The sequence below is a fragment of the Anomaloglossus baeobatrachus genome, chromosome 4 (assembly GCF_048569485.1).
Source record: "Anomaloglossus baeobatrachus isolate aAnoBae1 chromosome 4, aAnoBae1.hap1, whole genome shotgun sequence".
Taxonomy (NCBI): domain Eukaryota; kingdom Metazoa; phylum Chordata; class Amphibia; order Anura; family Aromobatidae; genus Anomaloglossus; species Anomaloglossus baeobatrachus.
In genome coordinates this window covers 309,119,488-309,145,122 of record NC_134356.1, presented here as the reverse complement: position 1 = coordinate 309,145,122, position 25,635 = coordinate 309,119,488, and the positions used below count along the sequence as shown (strand labels likewise).

General features: G+C 46.3%; 1 protein-coding gene across 1 annotated transcript in view; it reads right to left on the bottom strand.

The window, feature by feature from the left end:
- Positions 1-24,550, bottom strand: part of TWF1 (twinfilin actin binding protein 1) — a 74,589-nt gene extending 50,039 nt beyond the window's left edge. Inside the window, exon 1 of the mRNA XM_075344970.1 lies at positions 24,457-24,550. Within this exon, the coding sequence (XP_075201085.1) occupies positions 24,457-24,481 (25 nt within the window). The 5' untranslated portion in view covers positions 24,482-24,550. The remainder of the gene's footprint in view (positions 1-24,456) is intronic.
- Positions 24,551-25,635: the final 1,085 nt, after the last annotated feature.

The following is a 25,635-nucleotide window of genomic DNA, read 5'->3' as shown; positions in this document are numbered from 1 at the left end:
TATCAATTTCTTGATTTGAACACTCCTAACTACTTTTTACTGACTTACTAAAGCACTAAATTGGTTTTGTAACTTCATTGAGCTTTGAACTTCATAGGCAGGTGTATCCAATCATGAGAAAAGGTATTTAAGGTGGCCACTTGCAAGTAGTTCTCCTATTTGAATCTCCTATGAAGAGTGGCATCATGGGCTCCTCAAAACAACTCTCAAATGATCTGAAAACAAAGATTATTCAACATAGTTGTTCAGGGGAAGGATACAAAAAGTTGTCTCAGAGATTTAAACTGTCAGTTTCCACTGTGATTAACATAGTAAGGAAATGGAAGAACACAGGTACAGTTCTTGTTAAGCCCAGAAGTAGCAAGCCAAGAAAAATATCAGAAAGGCAGAGAAGAAAAATGGTGACAACAGTCAAGGACAATCCACAGACCACCTCCAAAGACCTGCAGCATCATCTTGCTGCAGATCGTGTCAATGTGCATCGGTCAGCAATACAGCGCACGTTGCACAAGGAGAAGCTGTATGGGAGAGTGATGCGAAAGAAGCCGTTTCTGCAAGCACGCCACAAACAGAGTCGCCTGAGGTATGCAAAAGCACATTTGGACAAGCCAGTTACATTTTAGAAGAAGGTCCTGTGGACTGATGAAACAAAGATTGAGTTGTTTGGTCATACAAAAAGGCATTATGCAAGGAGGCAAAAAAACACGGCATTCCAAGAAAAGCACTTGCTACCCACAGTAAAATTTGGTGAAGGTTACATCATGCTTTGGGGCTGTGTGGCAATGCCGGCACCGTGAATCTTGTTAAAGTTGAGGGTCGCATGGATTCAACTCAGTATCAGCAAATTCTTGACAATAATGTGCAAGAATCAGTGACGAAGTTGAAGTTACGCAGGGGATGGATAATTCAGCAAGACAATGATCCAAAACACCGTTCCAAATCTACTCAGGCATTCATGCAGAGGAACAATTACAATGTTCTGGAATAGCCATCCCAGTCCCCAGACCTGAATATCATTGAAAATCTGTGGGATGATTTGAAGCGGGCTGTCCATGCTCGGCGACCATCAAACTTAACTGAACTGGAATTGTTTTGTAAACAGGAATGGTGAAATATACCTTCATCCAGGAACTCATTAATAGCTACAGGAAGCAACTAGAGGCTGTTATTTTTTGCAAAAGGAGGATCTACAAAATATTAATGTCACTTTTATATATTGATGTGCCCATACTTTTGCACCGGTCAAATTGTGTTTAAATGCGGATTGCACATTTTCTGTTAGTACAATAAACCTCATTTCAATCCAGAAATATTACTCAGTCCATCAGTTATTAGATATTTGAAACTGAAATAGCTGTTGCAAAAAGCCAAATTGTTATAAAGAAAAAAGGTTAACATTAATAGCGGTGCCCAAACTTTTTCATATGACTGTATATGCAAATGACACTCGGCTTAAACTCTGCAGAGAGTGTGAGCCGAGTAACAAACTCACATGTGAGAATCAGATCACAGGTGAGGAGAGATTAATCTTTCAGTCTTCTCCATCGTTCTGCTCTATATATTTTGGACTGCACTCGGATGACATTAGCGCAATCCGATGCTTCACATGAGCCCATGTCCAATATAGGCTGCCAATTGCATGAGCAAAAAAAAAAAAAAAATAAAAATTGCACTTCCTACGGAGCCATCGTGTCGCATACGATATGAGGATACATTACAATCCTTTGACGTGAACTGTATTTAGTCAGCTGTATAATAAGACTGGATATGGATGACACATTAGAAATGAATGAAACTCACATACGAGCTTAGCCTCAGCAGCAGTAATGTGGCCGATGACCCAACATAACAGGACTGCATGGAATGCAATTCCCTAGTCTAGGTGTATTAAAATAGGATCTGAACTAGAAATTTCCACTGAATGGAAAGTCAGCACGTTATTTGGAGGGCTGCCAATATCAGTCACAGTAATGTATGGAAATGTGTGAGGAAAGTCTGGGCACTGGAGATACGCGAGATAAAGTAATCATAGAAAAAGACATGTTCTGTACTATCCACCAGTAATGCCATTAGAAGTACTGCCGTTAGCCTCTGTCCAGAGCGCAGATGGTATAAACCGGCAGTGCAAATGTGAGGATTATACATTACCCAGGTTACATGATTACTTTGTGCCGAAACAACCATTGGAGCTAGCTTGGTTTGGTTTCGGAGAATACCAGCCCCGAGATGTTGGGCTTTATCCTGGCGGGGTATTAAAATAGTGGAAAGATCGCACGCTGTTTTTTTAAAATTATTTAAATTATATATAAAAAAAAAAAAAAAAAATCCGCATGCGGTTCCTCCTATTTTGCTAAACTGCGAAGATAAGCACACGGCTAAGGGCTGCAGCCTGTAGCCGTATGCTTTATCTATGCTGGGTATCATAATATGGGTGGACCCTATGTCAATTTTTTTATTAATTTATTTTTACAGTACGATAGTGACCCGCAGATTGAGTCTGTGATTGGAGCATCAGACACGTCACTTTGTGTTTATCAGGCTTCATTCAGCAAAACCAAAACAGTCACTTTGCTGGAACAATGAAATACTTCATTTTTCAAGGCAAAAACACAAACTGGCAATATAACCTGAAGAGAAAAAGCAGGAAAACCGTAACGTCTGAACATAGTCTAAGGCGGTCTTAGTTCCCAGAGGCAACCAGAGCTCAGCTTTCATTTTACCAGAGCAGTGTAAAGAGATTAAGCCGATCTGTACGATTTTTTTTTTTTTTATATTTTTCTCAATTAAAAACAAACAATACTAAAACAAAACATTAATACTTTACACAGTTTTTCAGTTATTGAATTTATTTATATATTTTTTTTTATACCTTCCCTTTAAGAAAAATGTGGATTTCCCTGGAATAAGAGAGATCACACACATCAATATATCATTGTATTCAACTTCCTATGACCTACATACTCATATACAGTACATGGCTTATGAGGGTTGATCCTACTCACAGATTCCTTTTAAGAGATGCACACCTTTCAATAAATCCAGCACATCTGAAAAGTGTCATGAGCCTCCACGTACGCGTCACCATAAATCCTACTGCAGTTGACGACTGGAGTAATATTTGTTGCGTAAGGAACGCCGCATCTCATTAATTAGGGCAGCACAGTGTCTCTTGCAGTGCTGAGGTCCTGGGTAGGGATGGGCGAAATCGAACTGTAAAGTTCGGTGTCCGTACCGAACATGTGGTGTTCGTGCACACGGCCGCGAACACGAGCTTTCTGGGACGTTCGTGTTAGGCTAGGTTCACATTTCCGTTGTTTATTATCAGTCACAATCCGCTGCTCTGATAAACAACGCAATCCGTTTGGCGGATTCCGTTGTTTCCGATAGACTTGTATGAGCGGCGGATTGTGACTGATACCCTTGCGTTGCATCCGCCGCCCGACTGATCAGTCGTGGAGCGGCTGACCGTCTGGCGGCAGGAACGCAGCTTGTAACGTTTTTTGAGCAGCGGAATCCTATTGATTTCTCTGCGCATGCTCTCTCTCTGCGGCCGATCAGCTGATCACCCGGCAGCCGCCTTCTGTGAGCAATCAGCTGATCTCCCGGCCGCCGGCTTTTGAGAGCGATCAGTCGCTCTCAAAAGCCGGTGGCCAGGAGATCAGCTGATCGCTCTGAAAAGCTGGCGGCCGGGAGATCAGCTGATTGCTCTCAAAAGCCAGCGGCCGGCTTATGAGAGCGATCAGCTGATCGTTCACAATAGCCGGCCGATCAGCTGATCGTTCACAGAAGCCTATTGTGAACGATCACTTGTTTTACAACGAAATCCGCTTTCTCGTGACAATGAATTCCAATTCTTGTTACCCGTTGTACAACGCATCAGTCACAAGCGTCAAGCAACACAAATGGCTGATGCAAAACAACGGAAATGTGAACTTAGCCTTACAGTTCATATTACAGTTCGGGTCCAGGAGCTGTTAAAAAAAAAAAAAAAAAAAAAAAAAAAAAAAAAGCATGTTATTAAAAAAAACATTCTGATCATACTTACAGGTCCCGCGACGTCCTGCAGACTCTGCCTCCCAGCGCTTCTGCTAACGTGTCTGCCCGATCATTGCTGTTCCCCCCCGGTAAGCACCTCTGGCTAAAAGGACCTGCCGTGACATCATACCCATGTGACCAGTCACGTGTGAATGTTGTATTACCTCATTGGCTACAGACTGGTCACGTGAGTATGACGTCATCACAGGTCCTGGTGCGGTATGATGCGAGTGTCATCGCATCACGGCACACAATCTCCCGACGGCAGTGGGTCAGCTGTATGTATTTCCACAGCTGAGGCGCTGCTGTCCGGAGTGTGGGGTGATGCAGTGCGAGACTGCACGAGTCATACCCTCACTGTCAGCATGCTGTCCAGAACGAAGCAGCAGGCTAACATGGCTCTCTGTGCATAGACTATCTACACACAGTGATGAAGCAGGGTTGACAGTGCTCTTTGCTTCACACTGTGTATAGACACTGTCTGTGCACAGTGATGAAGCTGACATTGCTATCCCTGGGGATTACGTTGGACTAAGGATTTTTTTTTTTTATAATAAAGGTGGAGTCTTTAAATTTTTTGTTTCATTTCTAATAAAAAAAATTCTGTGTTGTGTTTTTTTTACTGCTTCTTAGAAATTCATGGTGGTCATGTCTATTTTGTCGTGACACCATGAATTTTGGGCTTAGTACCATCTGAGAATACAAAGCTGGTATTAACCCCTTTCTTACCCAGCGAGCCACCGCTATCACGGCCGCTGGACGAGCCGGGTAAAGCGCCTGGAAACGGCGCTAAGAAACCATGCGCCATTTCCAGGGGCAGCTACGGGCTGTAGAGAATCCCAGCCTCCAGCTGCCTTGCTTTACCTAACTGACAATCAAAATACAGCGGGAGCCCACACGGTTTTGATTTAAAAAAAAAAAAAAATATATATAATGGGCTTCCCTGTATTTTGATTGTCAGCCAAGGTACCGCCAGGCAGATGGGGGTGGTAGCCCGTAGCCGTCTGCTTTATCTGGCTGCTAACCCCAACTGCTTGGTGTTACCTTCACTGGAAACGGAAAATCCAGGGCTGCATTTTATTCTTTTATTAAGTTTTTTGCCAACAAACTAAAAAAAAAAAAAAAAAAAAAAAAATGACGTGGACTTCGCCATATTTTTGTATACTAGCCAGGTACAGCAAGAAGGTACGGGCTGCCCCTAACCCCCAGCTGCCTATTTGTACCCAGCTGGGAACTAAAAATATAGGGAAGCCCCATTTTTTTTTTAATTATTTCATGAAATAAAAAAAAAAAAAATGACATGGGCTTCGCCCCATTTTTGTGTCCAGCCAGACACAACTAGGCAGCTGGGGATTGGAATCCGCAGCGCAGGTTGGCCCAAGCTTTCTGGGCTCTCCCACTGCGAATTGCAGTCCGCAGCTGCCCCATAAAATGGCACTTTCATAGAAGCGCCATCTACTGGCGCTGTATCCAACTCTCCAGTGGCCCTGGTGGCACACTGGGTAATAAGGGGTTAATACTAGCTTTGTTTTACTAGCTAGTATTAAGCCAGAGATTCTTAATGTCAGGCAAGTTTTACCCGGCCATTAAGAAACTCCAATAAAGGGTTTTAAACAAAAAAAAAAGAAGAACACCACAAAGAGAAAAAATACTTTATTAAAAATAAATACAAAGACACACTTAGAGACTCCATGTTTATTACTCCCTCTCACCCCTCCACAATCCTGGTCTTCTGTCTTCTGTCTCCTTCAACCCATGCAGCTCTGCTCCATCAGCAGCACTGCATAGGAGGAAGAACGCTGCTGCTCCCGTGCAGTTTAATCACTCAGTGAGTGAGCAGAGGCTGCGGGTTGCTAAGTGGTGACGTCACTGCTGCCACTGTTGCAATAGTAACCTGACAAGCGAGTTACAATAGCAGCCAGTCCCTGCATGTGGGCTGAGGCTGTGTGTGCACGTTGCGTACTGGACCTGCAGAAATTTCTGCAGCGATTTAAAGAGCACACGTGCGCTTCAAATCGCTGCAGAAACAAAAGCCGATTTCATGCGCTCTGCATGTAGCCCCTCCCAGCCCCTTCCATAGACAGAGCAGGGACTTCATGCACAGCGCACGAAAGAAGTGACATGTCACTTCTTAGAACGCGCGCTTCTGGCAGCAGCCGAAGCGCTGCGCTCTAATAGGCCACGTTCGCACGGCTCCTGCACAATCTCCATAGATTGTGCAGGGGACGCAGGACGCATGCAGTTACGCTGCGGTGCAGATCGCAGTGTAACTGCATGCAATTACGCAACGTGTGCACATAGCCTGACTCTGTAAAGAGCGCCGACATGCAGGGACGAGGAGCCGAGCAAGTGCCCGAGCATCTCGCCGGTATTTGCCGAGTATACCGAGTACGGAGATGCTCGGGTGGGCACCGCGTACCGGCGAGATGCACTGACAGGACCTAGCATGACGTCATAGCCATGTGACCGGTCTGTAACCAATGAGATAATACACACGTGACTGGTCATATGCTATGACATCACGGAAGGTCCTATCATCAGTGCTGATTACCGGGAGGGCACAGCGATGATCGGAAGCGAAAGCGGCGGGAGACATTGTCTGCAGGACGCGTCGCGGGACCTGTAAGTATAATGACAATGTTTATTATTAACTATATTCTTTATTTTACAGCCCCCCCCACCCCATCACATAACTGTAAAGTCCAAGTTCGGTGTTCGAACGCAAGTTCGAGTTACAGTCAGGGCCAGAAATATTTGGACAGTGACACAAGTTTTGTTATTTTAGCTGTTTACAAAAACATGTTCAGAAATACAATTATATATATAATATGGGCTGAAAGTGCACACTCCCAGCTGGAATATGAGAGTTTTCACATCCAAATCGGAGAAAGGGTTTAGGAATCATAGCTCTGTAATGCATAGCCTCCTCTTTTTCAAGGGACCAAAAGTAATTGGACAAGGGACTCTAAGGGCTGCAATTAACTCTGAAGGCGTCTGCCTCGTTAACCTGTAATCAATGAAGTAGTTAAAAGGTCTGGGGTTGATTACAGGTGTGTGGTTTTGCATTTGGAAGCTGTTGCTGTGACCAGACAACATGCGGTCTAAGGAACTCTCAATTGAGGTGAAGCAGAACATCCTGAGGCTGAAAAAAAGAAAAAATCCATCAGAGAGATAGCAGACATGCTTGGAGTAGCAAAATCAACAGTCGGGTACATTCTGAGAAAAAAGGAATTGACTGGTGAGCTTGGGAACTCAAAAAGGCCTGGGCGTCCACGGATGACAACAGTGGTGGATGATCGTCGCATACTTTCTTTGGTGAAGAAGAACCCGTTCACAACATCAACTGAAGTCCAGAACACTCTCAGTGAAGTAGGTGTATCTGTCTCTAAGTCAACAGTAAAGAGAAGACTCCATGAAAGTAAATACAAAGGGTTCACATCTAGATGCAAACCATTCATCAATTCCAAAAATAGACAGGCCAGAGTTAAATTTGCTGAAAAACACCTCATGAAGCCAGCTCAGTTCTGGAAAAGTATTCTATGGACAGATGAGACCAAGATCAACCTGTACCAGAATGATGGGAAGAAAAAAGTTTGGAGAAGAAAGGGAACGGCACATGATCCAAGGCACACCACATCCTCTGTAAAACATGGTGGAGGCAACGTGATGGCATGGGCATGCATGGCTTTCAATGGCACTGGGTCACTTGTGTTTATTGATGACATAACAGCAGACAAGAGTAGCCGGATGAATTCTGAAGTGTACCGGGATATACTTTCAGCCCAGATTCAGCCAAATGCCGCAAAGTTGATCGGACGGCGCTTCATAGTACAGATGGACAATGACCCCAAGCATACAGCCAAAGCTACCCAGAAGTTCATGAGTGCTAAAAAGTGAAACATTCTGCAATGGCCAAGTCAATCACCAGATCTTAACCCAATTGAGCATGCATTTCACTTGCTCAAATCCAGACTTAAGACGGAAAGACCCACAAACAAGCAAGACCTGAAGGCTGCGGCTGTAAAGGCCTGGCAAAGCATTAAGAAGGAGGAAACCCAGCGTTTGGTGATGTCCATGGGTTCCAGACTTAAGGCAGTGATTGCCTCCAAAGGATTCGCAACAAAATATTGAAAATAAAAATATTTTGTTTGGGTTTGGTTTATTTGTCCAATTACTTTTGACCTCCTAAAATGTGGAGTGTTTGTAAAGAAATGTGTACAATTCCTACAATTTCTATCAGATATTTTTGTTCAAACCTTCAAATTAAACGTTACAATCTGCACTTTAATTCTGTTGTAGAGGTTTCATTTCAAATCCAATGTGGTGGCATGCAGAGCCCAACTCGCAAAAATGGTGTCACTGTGCAAATATTTCTGAACAGCATGGCGGATGGAGCACGTTTGGGAGTGCGCAGCATGGCGGATGGAGCACGATGGGGAGTGCGCAGCATGGCGGATGGAGCACGATGGGGAGTGCGCAGCATGGCGGATGGAGCACGATGGGGAGTGCGCAGCATGGCGGATGGAGCACGATGGGGAGTGCGCAGCATGGCGGATGGAGCACGATGGGGAGTGCGCAGCATGGCGGATGGAGCACGATGGGGAGTGCGCAGCATGGCGGATGGAGCACGATGGGGAGTGCGCAGCATGGCGGATGGAGCACGATGGGGAGTGCGCAGCATGGCGGATGGAGCACGATGGGGAGTGCGCAGCATGGCGGATGGAGCACGATGGGGAGTGCGCAGCATGGCGGATGGAGCACGATGGGGAGTGCGCAGCATGGCGGATGGAGCACGATGGGGAGTGCGCAGCATGGCGGATGGAGCACGATGGGGAGTGCGCAGCATGGCGGATGGAGCACGATGGGGAGTGCGCAGCATGGCGGATGGAGCACGATGGGGAGTGCGCAGCATGGCGGATGGAGCACGATGGGGAGTGCGCAGCATGGCGGATGGAGCACGATGGGGAGTGCGCAGCATGGCGGATGGAGCACGATGGGGAGTGCGCAGCATGGCGGATGGAGCACGATGGGGAGTGCGCAGCATGGCGGATGGAGCACGATGGGGAGTGCGCAGCATGGCGGATGGAGCACGATGGGGAGTGCGCAGCATGGCGGATGGAGCACGATGGGGAGTGCGCAGCATGGCGGATGGAGCACGATGGGGAGTGCGCAGCATGGCGGATGGAGCACGATGGGGAGTGCGCAGCATGGCGGATGGAGCACGATGGGGAGTGCGCAGCATGGCGGATGGAGCACGATGGGAGGTGCACACCTCCCCCCAACACACACACACACAACACCCAACACACAAACACCACGGCATACATAAATATACGCACATACCGCACAACACATACCTCCCCCCAAAACACACCACACACACACACAGCGCTCCACAAACAACGCAACACACGCAACACACAAACACCACCGCTCTCACCCCCCCCACACCCAGACAACACCCAGAACATGTACAGCGCCATACAAACACTTGGTAAGTAAACACAACAACATCTATATTATATATATAATTTATAAAAACAAAAATCATACATGAACTACACAATACGTAAATTCTAGAATACCCGATGCGTAGAATCGGGCCACCTTCTAGTCTAATATATAAAGCTGTGTATGTGGATAGATATATATTATACATATAATATATATATTTATTATATTATATATATACACACACACACTGTATGTGTGTCCGCTATAGAAACCCGCACAGTCTCATTTGCAATCACGATATTTTACAGACGCCTCATGTGACCCAGGGAACGTCATAGACTATTTTTTTGAGGGGGAAAATGTAACCCCGCGCTTTAGGCTGTGGCCACACAGGGCGCTACTGTGATCCTCGCATGAGACTCTGCTCACGCTGGGAGCACAGCAGGAGCCGACTGTCATGCGAGTGTCACTGCGACTGAGCTCCAATCATGCGATCGGACCTCAGCTGCAGGGGACGGGACAGCACTCAGGAGGGGCGGGCCAGTGCTGCGGAGGGGAGGGAGGGATTTATCTCTCTCTCTTCTGTTGCTGGCTATTGCCATTCTCGCACTGCACTCGCGTACACCGGTGTAACGCGAGTGCAGTGCGATTCTTCTCTCGCCCAATACACTTGAATGGGTGCGAGAGAGTCTCGCATAACAATCGCAGCATGCTGCAATTGTTTTCTCGGTCCGATTGGGGCCGAGAAAATAATCGCTCATGTGCGCTGACACATAGGCTAATGTTTGTCTGAGTGGAATACGATGTTTTATCGCATCCCACTTGCTCCGATTTTCATGCCGTGTGTCTTAATAATAATTATAATTTTATTCATTTATATAGCGCTATTAGTTCCATAGCGCTTTACATACATTGGCCCCATTGGGGCTAACAATCTAGAGTCCCTATCTGTATGTCTTTGGAGTGTGGGAGGAAACCAGAGAACCCGGAGGAAACCCACACAAACACGGGGAGAACATACAAACTCCTTGCAGATGGTGTCCGTGGTAGGATTTGAACCCAGGACCCCAGCGCTGCAAGGCTGCAGTGCTAACACCACTGAGCCACCGTGCCGCTCTTACAGTTACTCTCCAAAAAAATTCCTTACATTAAAGTCAATGGAGCTAGTAGGGGAGGTCATTAATAGGAGCTGTGATTGGTTATTATAGGCAACAAAAAACATTGCTAGTGTAAAGCTGGGTTCACACATAGCGACGCAGCAGCGATCACGACGGGCGACCTGACCTTATCAGGATCGCTGCTGCATCATTACATGGTCGCTGGTGAGCTGTCAAACAGGCAGATCTCACCAGTGACCAGCCCCCAGCCAGCAGCGACACATGGAAGCGATGCTGCGCTTGGTAACTAAGGTAAATATCTGGTAACCATTACCCGATATTTACCTTGGTTACCAGCGCACATGGCTCCCTGCACTCCTAGCCAGAGTACACATCGGGTTAATAAGCAAACCTTTGCTTATTTACCCGATGTGTAGTCCGACTACACGTGCAGGGAGCCGGCACTGGCAGCGTGAGAGCGGCGGTGCTAGTAACTAATGTAAATATCGGGTAACCAAGGAAAGGGCTTCCCTTGGTTACCCGATACCTTGGTTACAGCTTACAGCAGGCTGCCAGAAGCCAGCTCCCTGCTCGCTTCAGTTCGTCGCTCTCTCGCTGTCACACACATCGATGTGTGCTTCACAGCGGGAAAATGAAGCAGGACATTCAGCAACGAGCAGCGACCTCACAGCAGGGGCCAGCTCGTTGCTGGATGTCACACACAGCGACAGCGATGGGACGTCGCTGCTACGTCACAGAAAATGGTGACTTATGTGTGAACCCAGCTTAAGAAGCTTCTGTGTGAGGTAATATGATACCGGGGGAGAGAGAGAGAGACAGACCGACAGGGAATGAGAGAGAGAGACAGACCGACAGGGAATGAGAGAGAGAGACAGACCGACAGAGAATGAGAGAGAGAGACAGACCGACAGGGAATGAGAGAGAGAGACAGACCGACAGGGAATGAGAGAGAGAGACAGACCGACAGGGAATGAGAGAGAGAGACAGACCGACAGGGAATGAGAGAGAGAGACAGACCGACAGGGAATGAGAGAGAGAGACAGACCGACAGGGAATGAGAGAGAGAGACAGACCGACAGGGAATGAGAGAGAGAGACAGACCGACAGGGAATGAGAGAGAGAGACAGACCGACAGGGAATGAGAGAGAGAGACAGACCGACAGGGAATGAGAGAGAGAGACAGACCGACAGGGAATGAGAGAGAGAGACAGACCGACAGGGAATGAGAGAGAGAGACAGACCGACAGGGAATGAGAGAGAGAGACAGACCGACAGGGAATGAGAGAGAGAGACAGACCGACAGGGAATGAGAGAGAGAGACAGACCGACAGGGAATGAGAGAGAGAGACAGACCGACAGGGAATGAGAGAGAGAGACAGACCGACAGGGAATGAGAGAGAGAGACAGACCGACAGGGAATGAGAGAGAGAGACAGACCGACAGGGAATGAGAGAGACAGACCGACAGGGAATGAGAGAGACAGACCGACAGGGAATGAGAGAGACAGACCGACAGGGAATGAGAGAGACAGACCGACAGGGAATGAGAGACACAGGGAAAGACAGACAGAGGCATCCAGACAGACAGACTTCATGCACAGTTACACACACTAGACATTACCTCATCTTGCAGTTTCTGATCAGTGAAGAGCAGGAGAGAAACCACGGGGACTTGCACGGAGGCTGCTGCAGCTGAACAGCAGGACCTGCATGTTCACTAGTTATGTGATCAGGCACATGATCAGTGAGATGACAGGTCCTTCACCGCAGCCTCCATAGTACAATTCCTGTCCTGCACTGATCACATACATCAGTGCAGAGTAGGAGAGAGGGCAGCTCTCTATGAGCGACTCGGGCCCCCTCATTGCCCTGATTTCCGCCCCGCCCCCTGGGGCCCGGTGAGCTGGGGGTGAAAGGGAAGGAGCCTGGGCTGTCAGCTGCGGGCCCCGTAGTAGTGGCGTGGTCTGCCTCTATGGACGGTACACCACTGCTTCTAGAAAATGTTCAGATTAGGCTGTTGTGTTAACATAAAAAAATAATATAATATATCTGGCTATTATGTGCCTTATATCCCTATATAGCAGTTTTCCCCTCTGCAGGCTCTAGTCACTAGAAGCCTCAGCAGTTGCCAAGTCTGTTCTGCCTCTTTCTACTCCACATTTTTTCCTTAGGCTTTGAAAAGGCAGCAATTTAATTTGATCCCTCACTGAAGACATTAGTAGACAGATTTCAGCAGAGTTAAGAGCGAATGATCAGGACAGAAATAAAAAGTGACTGATAAATGGGGACTAGAGACAAGCAATTAGATTCTCCCTGCCCTGGTCCGATGACCAGTCCTGTCCTCCATGGTATCTAGTTTTGACTGCTGTGCCTGGCATTATCAGTACCTCTGGGGCTTACTAGAAACCCTGGGCAGTCACCCTTTTTTCTGCCTGGGTGCAGTTTATGAAAAAATGGACCATACGTGGATCAATGTTATTCAATAGGGCAGCTCAGATGTGCATTGTTTTCACTGACCGAATCAGTGGTTGAAAATTGCAGCATGCACTAGTTTCTTTCATCAGACTTCACATTTAAGTCTATGGGGTTAATCTGCAGGTTAATAGAGTTCTGAAGCTGCCCGATTGCCGACCGAGCCCTGCTGCTAGAAGGAAATTAAGTTTTTTCCTCTGCTCTCTGCAGCCCCAGGCTTTAAGTCTCAGGGTGAGGCCGGCGCAGCTTCAGGCTTTAAGTTATAGGGTATCAACCCAAAGAAAGAGTGGTATGACTCCAATTCATTAAAATCACCATTTTTATTGATACAAATAAAATTAAAATATGGTGATTTTAATGAATTGGAGTCATACCACTCTTTCTTTGGGTTGATAAAATATTATTGTGGTAACCAGCAATTAATGTTTAGGTCTGTGCAGTGATCTATTCCTAATGTTTAAGTTATAGGGGCAAGGCTCTAAGTCATGAGGGCAAGGTCAGCGCAGCCTCAGGCTCTAAGTCATAGGGGCAAGGCTGGCACAGCTTTAGGCTCTAAGTCATAAGGGCAAGGTCAACCGCAGCCTCAGGCTCTAAGTCATAGGGGCAAGGCCGGCACAGCTTTATGATTTAAGTTATAGGGGCAAGACCAGCGCAGTCTTAGGCTAAGTTCACACTTCCGTTAAATTGTATCAGTCACAATCCGCTGCTCTGGTAAACAACAGAATCCGTTTGGCGGATTCCATTGTTCCCATAGACTTGTATGAGCAGCGGATTGTGACTGATGATGCTGCGTTGCACCCTCCACCCGACTGATCAGTCATGGAACGACTGACTGCCGGGCGGGAGGAACGCAGCATGTAACGTTTTTTGAGCAGCGCGATCCGTAGGATTTCGCTGCGCATGCGCTCTCTGGCTCCCTGCACACGTAACCAGGATACACATCGGGTTACTAAGCAAAGCGCTTTGGTTAGTTACCCGATATTTACACTGGTTACGTGAGCAGGGAGCCAGCGCTAAGCGGTGTACGCTGGTAACCAAGATAAATATCGGGTAACCAAGCAAAAAGTCCTTTGCTTATACCTGATATTTTCCCTGGCTGTGCAGGGAGCCTGACACTTCCCCGCTCAGCTCCACCCCCTCCCGCACTCAGCATGTGTACACACACACACACACACACACACACACACACACACACACACACACACACACACACACACACACACACACACCTGTTCCCAGCCCTGCAGTCCCCTCGGCACTGACGTCCTCAGTGCCATGACCCCGCTCGGCTCCACCTACCCCGAACTGCGCCCCCTCGCTCTCCGCCCCCCGCACACAACGGAGTCTGACAAAGAATTCTGTTCTTTGTCATCCGTTGTACAGCGCATCAGTCACATGCATCAAGCGACGCATGTGACTGATGCAAAACAACGGAAATGTGAACTTAGCCTTAGGCTCTAAGTCATAATGGAGAGGCCGGCGCAGCTTCAGGGTCTAAGTCATAGGGGCGAGGCCAGCGCAGCTTCTTTCTCTGCTCAGTGCATAGTGAACAACAGCTGTAACCATGTATCCAGCACTGACTGACAGTTGACTCTGTACTGAACGAAGCCGCACTGGCCTCACCCCTATGACTGAAAGCTCAAGGCTGCCGGGAGGAATAAAAAAGTAAATTTTGTCCCTACAGCAGAAGCTCAAAGTGCAAGTGCTGGGGTTTTCAGTTTTGGGACTGAGCACTTCAGATTGCTATTAACCTGAAAATGAACCCCATATCTGCATTTTTTTTTTTTTTTACACGACAGGCTCCGTTTTACATAGGGAACTGTAAATGGTCTTGTACATTATTAATAACTGCAGCTGTAAAAAAACGGATTGCATGTGGATGACAAATGTGAAAAAAAAAATCTTCCAAGTTTTCTGGATGAAATACGTTGATACCATCATGTGAACTTAGCTTTACTAATCAGCTGTTATCGTCCGGTGATGACACAACCAGCTTTACACTTCTGATGCAGCTGTTAGAGGAGAAATGTAGTGTTACATTGAAAATAGGGATATTTCAGAACAGGAGGTTTTGTTTTACTCCATGGGCTGTCATTCTGGCTCATATCCCCCTTTATATGACGATCAGATGCCTCTTTAAGTGGTTGTCCTGAAAAGGAATCTGTCAGCAGGTTTTTGCTACCTCATCTGAGAGCAGAATAATAGAGAATTGGTATATGCAGAGCAGGAGGAAAGGGTTAACCCGCGCTGCCGTGTGGAATGAGATCACTTAAATAGATTTGTGATTTTATTTAACGCGTTTCAGTCTTGAGGACTCCAGGAATGAAAATGACTGATGTACATCAGTGATTTTGATTCCTGAAGGAGTCCTCAAGACTCTGAAACGCGTTAAATAAAATCACAAATCTATTCCTGAGGGATCTCCTCATTCCACACGGCAGCGCGGGTTAACCCTTTCCTCCTGCTCTGCGTATACCAATTCATCTTCAGGGTCTGCAGCAGCCATCGTGGTACTGATTCTTGCTCCTGTAGTAGTTGTGACTCACAACTGCCTCAGGTGAGCGATTCCCTGTTATTTTATTCTGGTACCAGCAGGATAAGACCCTATTTGCACCTTTGTCTCTTCCAGCAACCTCAACAGAATAATAGAGAGAAAACACCAATAATAGAAGAATAGAATCCGTACCACATTGATATTTACAGTATGTATTAAATATAGGATCAATAATATATAACCAAAAATGTGGGGATATCGGATCAATTAGGACCATTCGGATTATATACTGAACCAAAAAGGAGGGACCGAACAAAAAGGTCACTTCATATATCTTTATTAATGTAGAATTAACACACACATATATATAAAATGTTAAAAAACACAGAGCTGTGAACTGGAAAAAAACGGCGTCAAAAACCTACATGATATATATAATGTAATAGCAGTATTAGGCCATAGTTTTACAGACAATAGTACAGTAAGACACAGGATAGTGTAGTATACGGGAATTCAGAGGCTATGTATAGATGTGCTAATAAATAAATAATTTAAATAAATATAGAAAAATATAAAAATAGAAAAATATATGTATATATATCTCTATGAGGTCATAGAGTAAAGTGTCAAGTGCTGGGGAGTTATAGCAGCAATAATATCACAATGTGAAACTATAATCAGCACAATTTATGCAGCTGACAATCAGCAAGTGTTACAGCTGCTGACACCTTATGAACATATTATACACATATTATGCATGAATTCCACGGATTACTAAACTGATGGCCTGAAAAATGCAGGTGAAATGTAGAGATAGGAGGACGGCTCAGATGATGATGGCCAGAGGAAAAAAGAGGTATACTTAAGTATATATACCATTAAACTGGTGTCAGAATCGGCACAGTATTATTTATCAAAGTCAATAAAGATATTAAACAGTGAGATAATTACCAATGGCCACGGAGCACAGCCTCCTCTAGTTGATGCGACGCCTGCCCCTGGGGCAGGGGCAGGCGTCGCATCAACTAGAGGAGGCTGTGCTCCGTGGCCATTGGTAATTATCTCACTGTTTAATATCTTTATTGACTTTGATAAATAATACTGTGCCGATTCTGACACCAGTTTAATGGTATATATACTTAAGTATACCTCTTTTTTCCTCTGGCCATCATCATCTGAGCCGTCCTCCTATCTCTACATTTCACCTGCATTTTTCAGGCCATCAGTTTAGTAATCCGTGGAATTCATGCATAATATGTGTATAATATGTTCATAAGGTGTCAGCAGCTGTAACACTTGCTGATTGTCAGCTGCATAAATTGTGCTGATTATAGTTTCACATTGTGATATTATTGCTGCTATAACTCCCCAGCACTTGACACTTTACTCTATGACCTCATAGAGATATATATACATATATTTTTCTATTTTTATATTTTTCTATATTTATTTAAATTATTTATTTATTAGCACATCTATACATAGCCTCTGAATTCCCGTATACTACACTATCCTGTGTCTTACTGTACTATTGTCTGTAAAACTATGGCCTAATACTGCTATTACATTATATATATCATGTAGGTTTTTGACGCCGTTTTTTTCCAGTTCACAGCTCTGTGTTTTTTAACATTTTATATATATGTGTGTGTTAATTCTACATTAATAAAGATATATGAAGTGACCTTTTTGTTCGGTCCCTCCTTTTTGGTTCAGAATAATAGAGAGGCAGAGACCCCGATTCCAGCAATGTGTAACTTCCTGAACTGCTAGCTGTTATTTTGGGTTACAAGCAGTGTTTTATCTGCTGCAGATCTATTAGTTCTCTGAAAGTTGAGCTCTGTATAACCCCACCCACACAACTGACTGGCAGCTTTCTGTGTACACGGTATACAGAGAGAACGCTACCAATCAGGGTTATGAGTATGGAGAACTACCTGGCAGTAGGTTTACTAGTCCTCTAGTGATAATCTCTGGCTGATAAAACAGTGATTTTATAGAAAATACAGCAAGCAGCCCAGTAAGTGACATCGCTGGAATCAGGGTCTTTATCTCTACATTATGCTGCTCTCATATGGGGGAGCAAAAACCTGAGGACAGATTCCATTGAACCAGATCATCCACATTAGATCAGAATGGGTCCAATAGCCAACACCCCCACGATGAGCAGAAATCTGCTCCGACAGTGGTCAGATAGAAATAGGTGGAGCAAAACACTGCAGACCCATACATATGTAGCAAGAGTTAAAACAGCACAGATAACAGCTCTGGGATATCGCAAAAGTGTAATCTGACACCAACTATAACGTTTGCAATATTACCTTATCTAAATCCACTTAAGCGAGAACTTTTTTTCAGAAAGTTATCAAGTCGGCCAGTAAATATATAGTTAAATTTGGCTATATCTGTACTCTGCAGTGGCCATAATGTGTATATAACCACTCAAATTCTAACAAATGGAGCCAGAAGAGAGCCAAGGAGGAACAACGGCCCCAATTCATCAAGACAGGGTTTTTCAGTGCTGGTCTTGATGAAAGTGTGTGATGGAGTCACCGACATGGGGACGTCATGAATTTGACGAGCAGGGATTGCTACGCCCCTGTTGTGCCCACTTTGTAGGGGCTAGGCAAAAACAGAATGAGAAGACCAAAAGTTGCAAAATGTTAGAACAGCCACAAGATCGGCCACAGTTTTGTGATTTTCAAAGGGAACCTGTCAGCAGAAATTTCGCAATAAACCTAAAAGATTCCCCCTCTGCAGCTCCTGGGCTGCATTCTAGAAAAGTTCCTGTTATTGTGTCCCCTTTGAGACCTAAATAAATACTTTATAAAGTTTTTCCTTTTTGTATGCAAATGTGTTTTTATGGTCACGGGGGCGGGCTGTATTTCGTCCGCTATTCCTCCTCCTGCCGCTGTTCGCCGTCCCCCATTGCTCATTTACATATACGAGGACGCCCTCCTCATGTAACTGTCCTCCCGAGGTCTCGCGCATGCTCAGTGGCACTATCGCGGGACAGCACTGGGCACGAGATTATGGGCGGGTACTTGGATGACGCTGCTGATGACAATCACAGCGCCGCCCATAATCTCACGCCTGCACAATCACCTCACCAGCGTTCACACTTTACACAGTGCTGTCCCGCGATAGTGCCACTGGGCATGCGCGAGACCTCGGGAGCACTGGGCGGCGTCCTCATGTATGGAATGAGCAATGGGGGACGGCGTACAGCAGCAAAAGGCGAATAACGGACGAAAAACAGCCCGCCCCCGTGACCATGAAAAAACATTTGCATACAAAAAGGTAAGACTTTATAAAGTCTATAAGTTTATAAAGTCTTTATTTAGGTCTCAAAGGGGACACAATAACAATAGGAACCTTGCTGGAATGCAGCCCAGGAGCTGCAGAAGGGGAATCTTTTAGGTTTAGTGCGAAATTTCTGCTGACAGGTTCCCTTTAATGTCAGAAATCAAGCGTAAAAGATTGCCCACAATGTGTGTGATTATTAGAACTAGGGTTTTTACTGTGTCATGGTTTTTTTTTTATAGTTTTATTTGTTTTTTCATAGTGTTAAAAAAACTCAAATTTTTGTTACTTTATTTTTTATTTAATTACAGGTTTCAAAATGCTGGAATATCAGAACGTTGCACATTGCAAAAATGTCATGAACTGGAAGCTCAGCCATCTAATCATGTCACAATAAATACATGTTTGAGTAAATCATCCGCATGATAAAACACATTAGGAGCGCCTGTCACGCACAAAGAAACCCTAGAGGAGAGTCCTCAATCATCTACATCTTCCACCAAACCTACCGGTAAATGACATTCCTTGGTCATAGTCCTGTTTAGGTCTTCAGCCTATAAGATACCCAAAATCCCCCAACCCCCCAAGTCTCCTGTACAGGACCATTCTGTCTCCTCCCTAGTGTTGTGAATTTCAAGAGTTGTTTTCAATTGTGTAAAGAATTTACTTGCATCTAAAATCTTTATGTCTTTCTATATCATGATGGTCTACACCAATCAATAGTTTCAATGGTAATGTGATGGTTGCCATATCCGGGATCTTAGGCCTTAAAGGGAACCTGTCACCAGATTTGGTGACTATAAGCTGCAATCTCCACACGTGGTTCGGTGCAGATGGGTGTCTCAGTTCTCCGGGTGCGGCGCCTCCTTTTTCAACCATCTTTGTCCTCCTTCTGAAGACTGGGTGCATGACGCATCCTACGTCATGCACACGCGCTGGCATTGAGATCCCGCGCAGGCGCATTACAATACTTTGATCTGCCCTGCCCATCAGATCAGGCCTCAGGAGAAGGAGGACAAAGATAGCCAAAAGAGGAGGCGCCGCACCGAGAGAACGGAGATACCCACCTGACCCACCCGCACCGAACTGACCATTTAGGTAAGTATTATAAAATCATTTTTACGCTCTACACAGATGAGGCTAAAATAGAACCTTTTGGCCACAATGATGATAGGTATGTGTGGAGAAAAAAAAAAAAAAAGGACAGAGAATTTCAGGAAAAGATCATATTGTCAACCATTAAGCATGGTGGTGGATCCATCATGCTTTGGGGTTGTGTTGCAGCACGGAGAACATTTCACAGTAGAGGGAAGAATGGATTCAATGAAATTTCAACAAATTCTTGGTGCAAACATAACACCAGCTGTAAAAAAGCTGAAGTTGAAAAGAGGATGGCTTCGACAAATGGATAATGATCCTAAACACACAAAGTCCACAATAGACTACCTCAAGCTGAAGGTTTTACAATGGCCCTCACAGTCCCCTGATCATTAAATCTGTGGCTAGACCTCAAAAGAGCAGTGCATGCAAGACGAGCCAGGAATCTCACAGGACTAAAAGACGTTTCCAAAGAAGAATGGATGAAAATCTCTCAAACAAAGAAAGACTCTTAGCTGGCTACAAAAAGCGTTTACAAGCTGAGATACTTGCCAAATGGGGTGCAACTAGGTACTAACCATGCAGGGCACCCAAACATTTGCATTGGCCCATTTTCCTTTTCTGTTCATTTAAAGGGAACCTGTCAGGTGCAATATGCAGTGAGAACCACGAGCAGTTCTAGGTGTATATTGCTGTTCCCTGCCTAACCATCCCTGTATACTCTAGCATAGATAAAGGGATCTTTAGAAAAAGTATATCTAAAGATCTTATATCATATGCTAATGAGCTTGTGTCACATCACGTCCAAATCAGCGCTGACTTCTGTCTCCCCTCCATCAGACCCATATGAGTTAATCAACTGGAAGGCGGTGAGAAGAAAGCCGGCACCGATTAGACACAGGGCTCGCATGACATAACTCCACGTGAGCCCCTATACCACGAGCTTGGACACCGCTGGAAGGGCGCCGGTACTGAAGGGGAGTATATGATTTATTATTTTACCCTATGAGAAACACGTTGCATCAGAAGGGGTTGTCCTAGTGGTGGACAACCACTTTAACAGCTCACAATAAGGCTATGTGCGGATTTTGCCGCGGAAAACCTGCGGATTTTTCTGGATTTTCCAGATAAATCCGCAGGTTTCAGCATGTACAGGCACTCCTAATGTTATCCTATGGGGCATGGGGAGTGCTGTGTCGACGCTGCGGAAAGTGCGGTTGCCGAACATGCTGCGGATGTAGGCATCCACATGTATAACTGCATGTCAATTATTCATGCGGAATTACCTGCGGATGTCACGGTCCTCCGCTATGGAGATGAGAGGCCGAGACGTCCGCAGGTAAGCCGCGTGAATGTCCGCATGTTTCCCACAGCTATTCCGCTGTAATCTAGCAGCTAAAAATAGCTGCGGACGCCGGCGGGCAGCTGCGGGAAACATGCGCTTGTACCTGCGGATACATCCGCAGGTACGAGCGCCCGTGGGCACATAGCCTAAGAGTAATTTTGACCAGGAGTGCCAAAACTTTTGCATGCCACTGTAAATTCTGATCCCCCCTTCCAGTACTCTTGTGTGAAGGTACTCTTCATACTATAGGTTGGTGAGGGGTGGGAAACTTCGGGCATTTGGGAAGTTAGGGGATGGCGGTATGTTGAACCATATCTATAACCCCCTGATCCCCTGCCCATCTTAGCCACGCTCCACATAACGTTTTCAGGTCCATTCTATTAGGAGGACAGTGAATGCTTCCTCACTCCAGGACAGGCGCCCTCGTTATGATCAATAAGATGTCCGCCCCGTGCCTTCCTTATTAGGTGAGACGCGCAGGTCTTACAGCACAATCGCTGGAATGCAATGAACAATGTGCCATGTTTATATGGAACAGACGGCCCGCACACAGGGTGGGAGGATGGAGGCGAGAGTAAAGGTCTGAGGAGGGGTAAAGTCTGATTCACAAACTTCCAAGACAAGCCGAAGGACTGGCCAATGTTGTCTGACAACACAGCATTTAGATTTCTTCAGACACTGCCGATATTATGAAAGACAGTTACCATATTATTATAGAAAATACCATAGCTATAATTAACCTAGAATGCCGATTCATTCTCTAGGATCTTATCGCAATCAGCCAAGACTATGGAGGAGATTCATCAAAATTAGGGACAATAAAGGAGCAGATGCCCCTCCCAACCCATAGATTTGGAAGAGAAGCCTGTGTATATGGAAAGACGGTGCCTCGATTAGACCATTGCTGCTAGTGAGGTGACCTGAAGGGATGGCAGCCGATACATCGATTCCATCGCTCAGCGTAGCTGCCCCGCCATACACTTACTAACGACCGTCTGTGCATGCAAATGGCACAATGCTGTGAGACTGGCAATTTTTTTTTTTTTTCTTCTTCATTTACAGTAACGCAAATCTGTCAACAGGTTTTTGCTATTTAATCTGACAGCATCATAATATAGGGCATGGGAGCCTGAACCAGGGATGTATAGATAAAAAAAAAATTGGTCTGCACTTTGACAAGTGGGTGGTGGTGCAAGTAAAAAATGGGTCCAATCCAAGATAATAAATTCACTGCACTGATTCCAGAGATGTGTCACTTATTAGGCTGTGCATTGTAGTTTCAATACAATCAGTATTTTATCAGCAGGAGATTATTAGTAGAGGACTACATGTCACATGCAGAGTAAATCAGGCTAATCTGTGTAATCCCACACCCACCACTGATTAGCAGCTTGCTGACAATTCAGGCAACACAGAAAGCTGCCAGTCAGGGCTGTGGGTGGGTTATACACAGAGCGTGAGACTCAGCTCTGCTACATCTACAGACAAAACAGGCTCTAGCAAGACTGTATCAAGCATCCCAGTAAGTGACATCACTGGAATCAGGCTTTCTTCCCTTACATCATCTTGCTATCAGATTCCATAGCTAAAACCTTCTGACAGATTCCTTTTAACCATGTGTAAAATATGACAAATATACCATCACCAGTTAAATTTTAGCTTAAGCTGTGCTTTGATAAAGGTCTAATTTATCCCATCGGCATGTGCCAGCATATACATTCAGTGCATGGAAGCAGGTGCCAGCGCAGAACAGAGTACAATCCTTATAGCTATAGACTGGGTTATAATCCAAGGCCCAGGAGACCCTCACAGAGCCGTACAGGAACGAAGGCACATTATGAGTAGATAATCATGGAAGGGATTAATATTGGAATGAGCCATTATACCTGGTGGCAGACAAGTATTAATTGTACGTCTACCTTTTGATCATTTACTCGCTCGCTGTCACCTGCTACACTCAGTTACGCTGATGTCTCCTCACATTTCTCAGTGGATTATTATCCGGCTGGCAGTGCACGGTGAAGGAGCGTGTTTGCACAAATTGTCAGTGCGCACGATGAGTTGTAGGCGAGCTAGTCTATATAGCACCTAAGGATTGGCACTCATGGCTTTCTATGGAGGGGCTCAGTGGTAGCATCCAGGTGGATCCTTTATTCCTGACCTCTGTCAAGGTCCTACAGGGGACACCGGCCCTGGTGAAAGTCTAGGATGGACCCAAATGTTGGGGGGCCAGTATTATTATAGACCCACCAATAATCATGTTTGTTTTGCCCCGGATTTCCTCACTGTATAATAGAGCAGTCAGGTATCTGCACATACGATGCAGGACATTTCCATGCATTCTTGCCATACTACACCAGTGTAATGTGACTTCTGAGTAATGGCTTGTGCTAGCAGCGAGGCTACGGTTACACTGGCGAGTCTCGGGGTCAGGTGTCACCAGTGTCGCCTGTTCACGTCTTACGCTGCCGGTGATCGATGTGGGGAGCCTGTGCTGCTGGTCTATATGGGCATAGCCTGGTGCTATGGATCACACATCCACTATTGTACTCTGCTCCGTTTCATATGAGCCTTTAGGGATTTTTACTTTCCAGAACAGAAATTAGACCATAAGTAACTAACTCAATGGGCACAAAAAGATGGTGAGATCCTGAAGAAGCGCGCCATACACAGATATAGGTGGCACGTGCCATGTATAACATGCACCTGTATCTTGTATGTACCCTTCTCATGATGGCGCTCGTTGCCCTGCACCACAGCTGATCACTGAGGGTAGCCTTATATCGTCAGCATATGCAGTGGGGCCCAATAAGGGGTATATGTGCTTTTTGTGGATAATTGCAGTGGCTGACCCCCTGGGGGGCACACAGTACCATGCCCTGCAGGTGGCATTGTGCTGGTGGAGGGTACAGGGCATGCTGCAGTGAGCCTCCATACCAGCTCTATCCTATAAATGGCACATGCCCTGCAGGTGGCATTGTGCTGCTGGAGGGTACAGGGCATGCTGCAGTGAGCGTCCATGCCAGCTCTATGCTATATACTCACACTGGTGAGCTCCACTCCTGTCCATACACAGCATTAATCAGGAGCGCTATCCCGGCGCCGAGCCCTCCCCCCGTGCCCCCGGACTGCACTCACCCTGGATGCCGGTCTGGTGAGACATGGCGAGGACCGTGCAATTCCCGAATCCCAACCAGGAAGTGACTGCGCTGAGCCGGCTCCCGCGGGATACACGTCATCGCCAGGTTGCTGGGCAACGGAGCCGGCTTCTAACACCGGGGAGGTACACGCCCTACAGTGGAGCGCTGGCCATTACACACGCTGGTTATACCGACCTCTAGTGGAGGAAAGGCGGAACTACAAGGGAGATAAAGCTGCATTACATAAGAGCCCTAACTGTCACATAGGAATGTCCTACCCCCGACTAGCAGCAAGAGCAGCAATGGCAAATGGCGACTGGAAAGGCAAATACGTGACTAGTGTAGGGTTTTTTCCCCCATCCCCTGCCTATAAAGCTAATGACCACTAGAGCACCTTCGATAACACTGCATTCAAAGTGACCCCTAAATATCAGCACGCTGTCCCCATAAACAATGTGTTACGCGGGGGACGATAGGAGCAAAATTAATAATAGCCCAATCGTCTATCTCCGCTAGGAGACAGGCGGTCGGACACAACAACTACAGAGAGATAGAACAGAAGGGATAGCGGTGTTAAAGGCACACCACTACGTACAGCGCGTCCCTGTTAGCTGCACAGGGGACGCCGGATCTGTCACGTGTGTAGGGGCACGACAGACCGAGGAGGCCACCCACTTAGCGTCACTGGGGTACCTATAGGACGGTACGACAGGTGCTGACTCTATGTGCGCTGAGCCGCGGGTATATTGGCACAACAGGCACCGTTCGCCTAGCCCTGCCTGCTGACTGAGCCACTGACATATATATAAATGACGCTCACGCGCTGATGGGTGTAGCCTAGGGTCTTTTATGGCCTAAGCGCCAGATGGCAATGGCGCCGTCTGCGGCCATACAACGTCCGCCACGTCACCGCTGACATCATCACCGGCCAATTAGCGGCTGCCACGTCACCGCTGACGTCACCGATAGCCAATCAGCGGCCATCGAGTCACCGATGACGCCCAGGACCGCCAATCAGCGGCCGCCGCGTCATTAGTAACGTCACGCGCATGCGCGGTAGCGGGAATCCCGCCCTTAGAGCCTAGAGAGGCAGCGGGAACTCGCACATGCACGGTAGGGCAAAATGGGGACTTAATGCCGCTTTACACGCTACAATTTATCTGACGATCTCATTAGC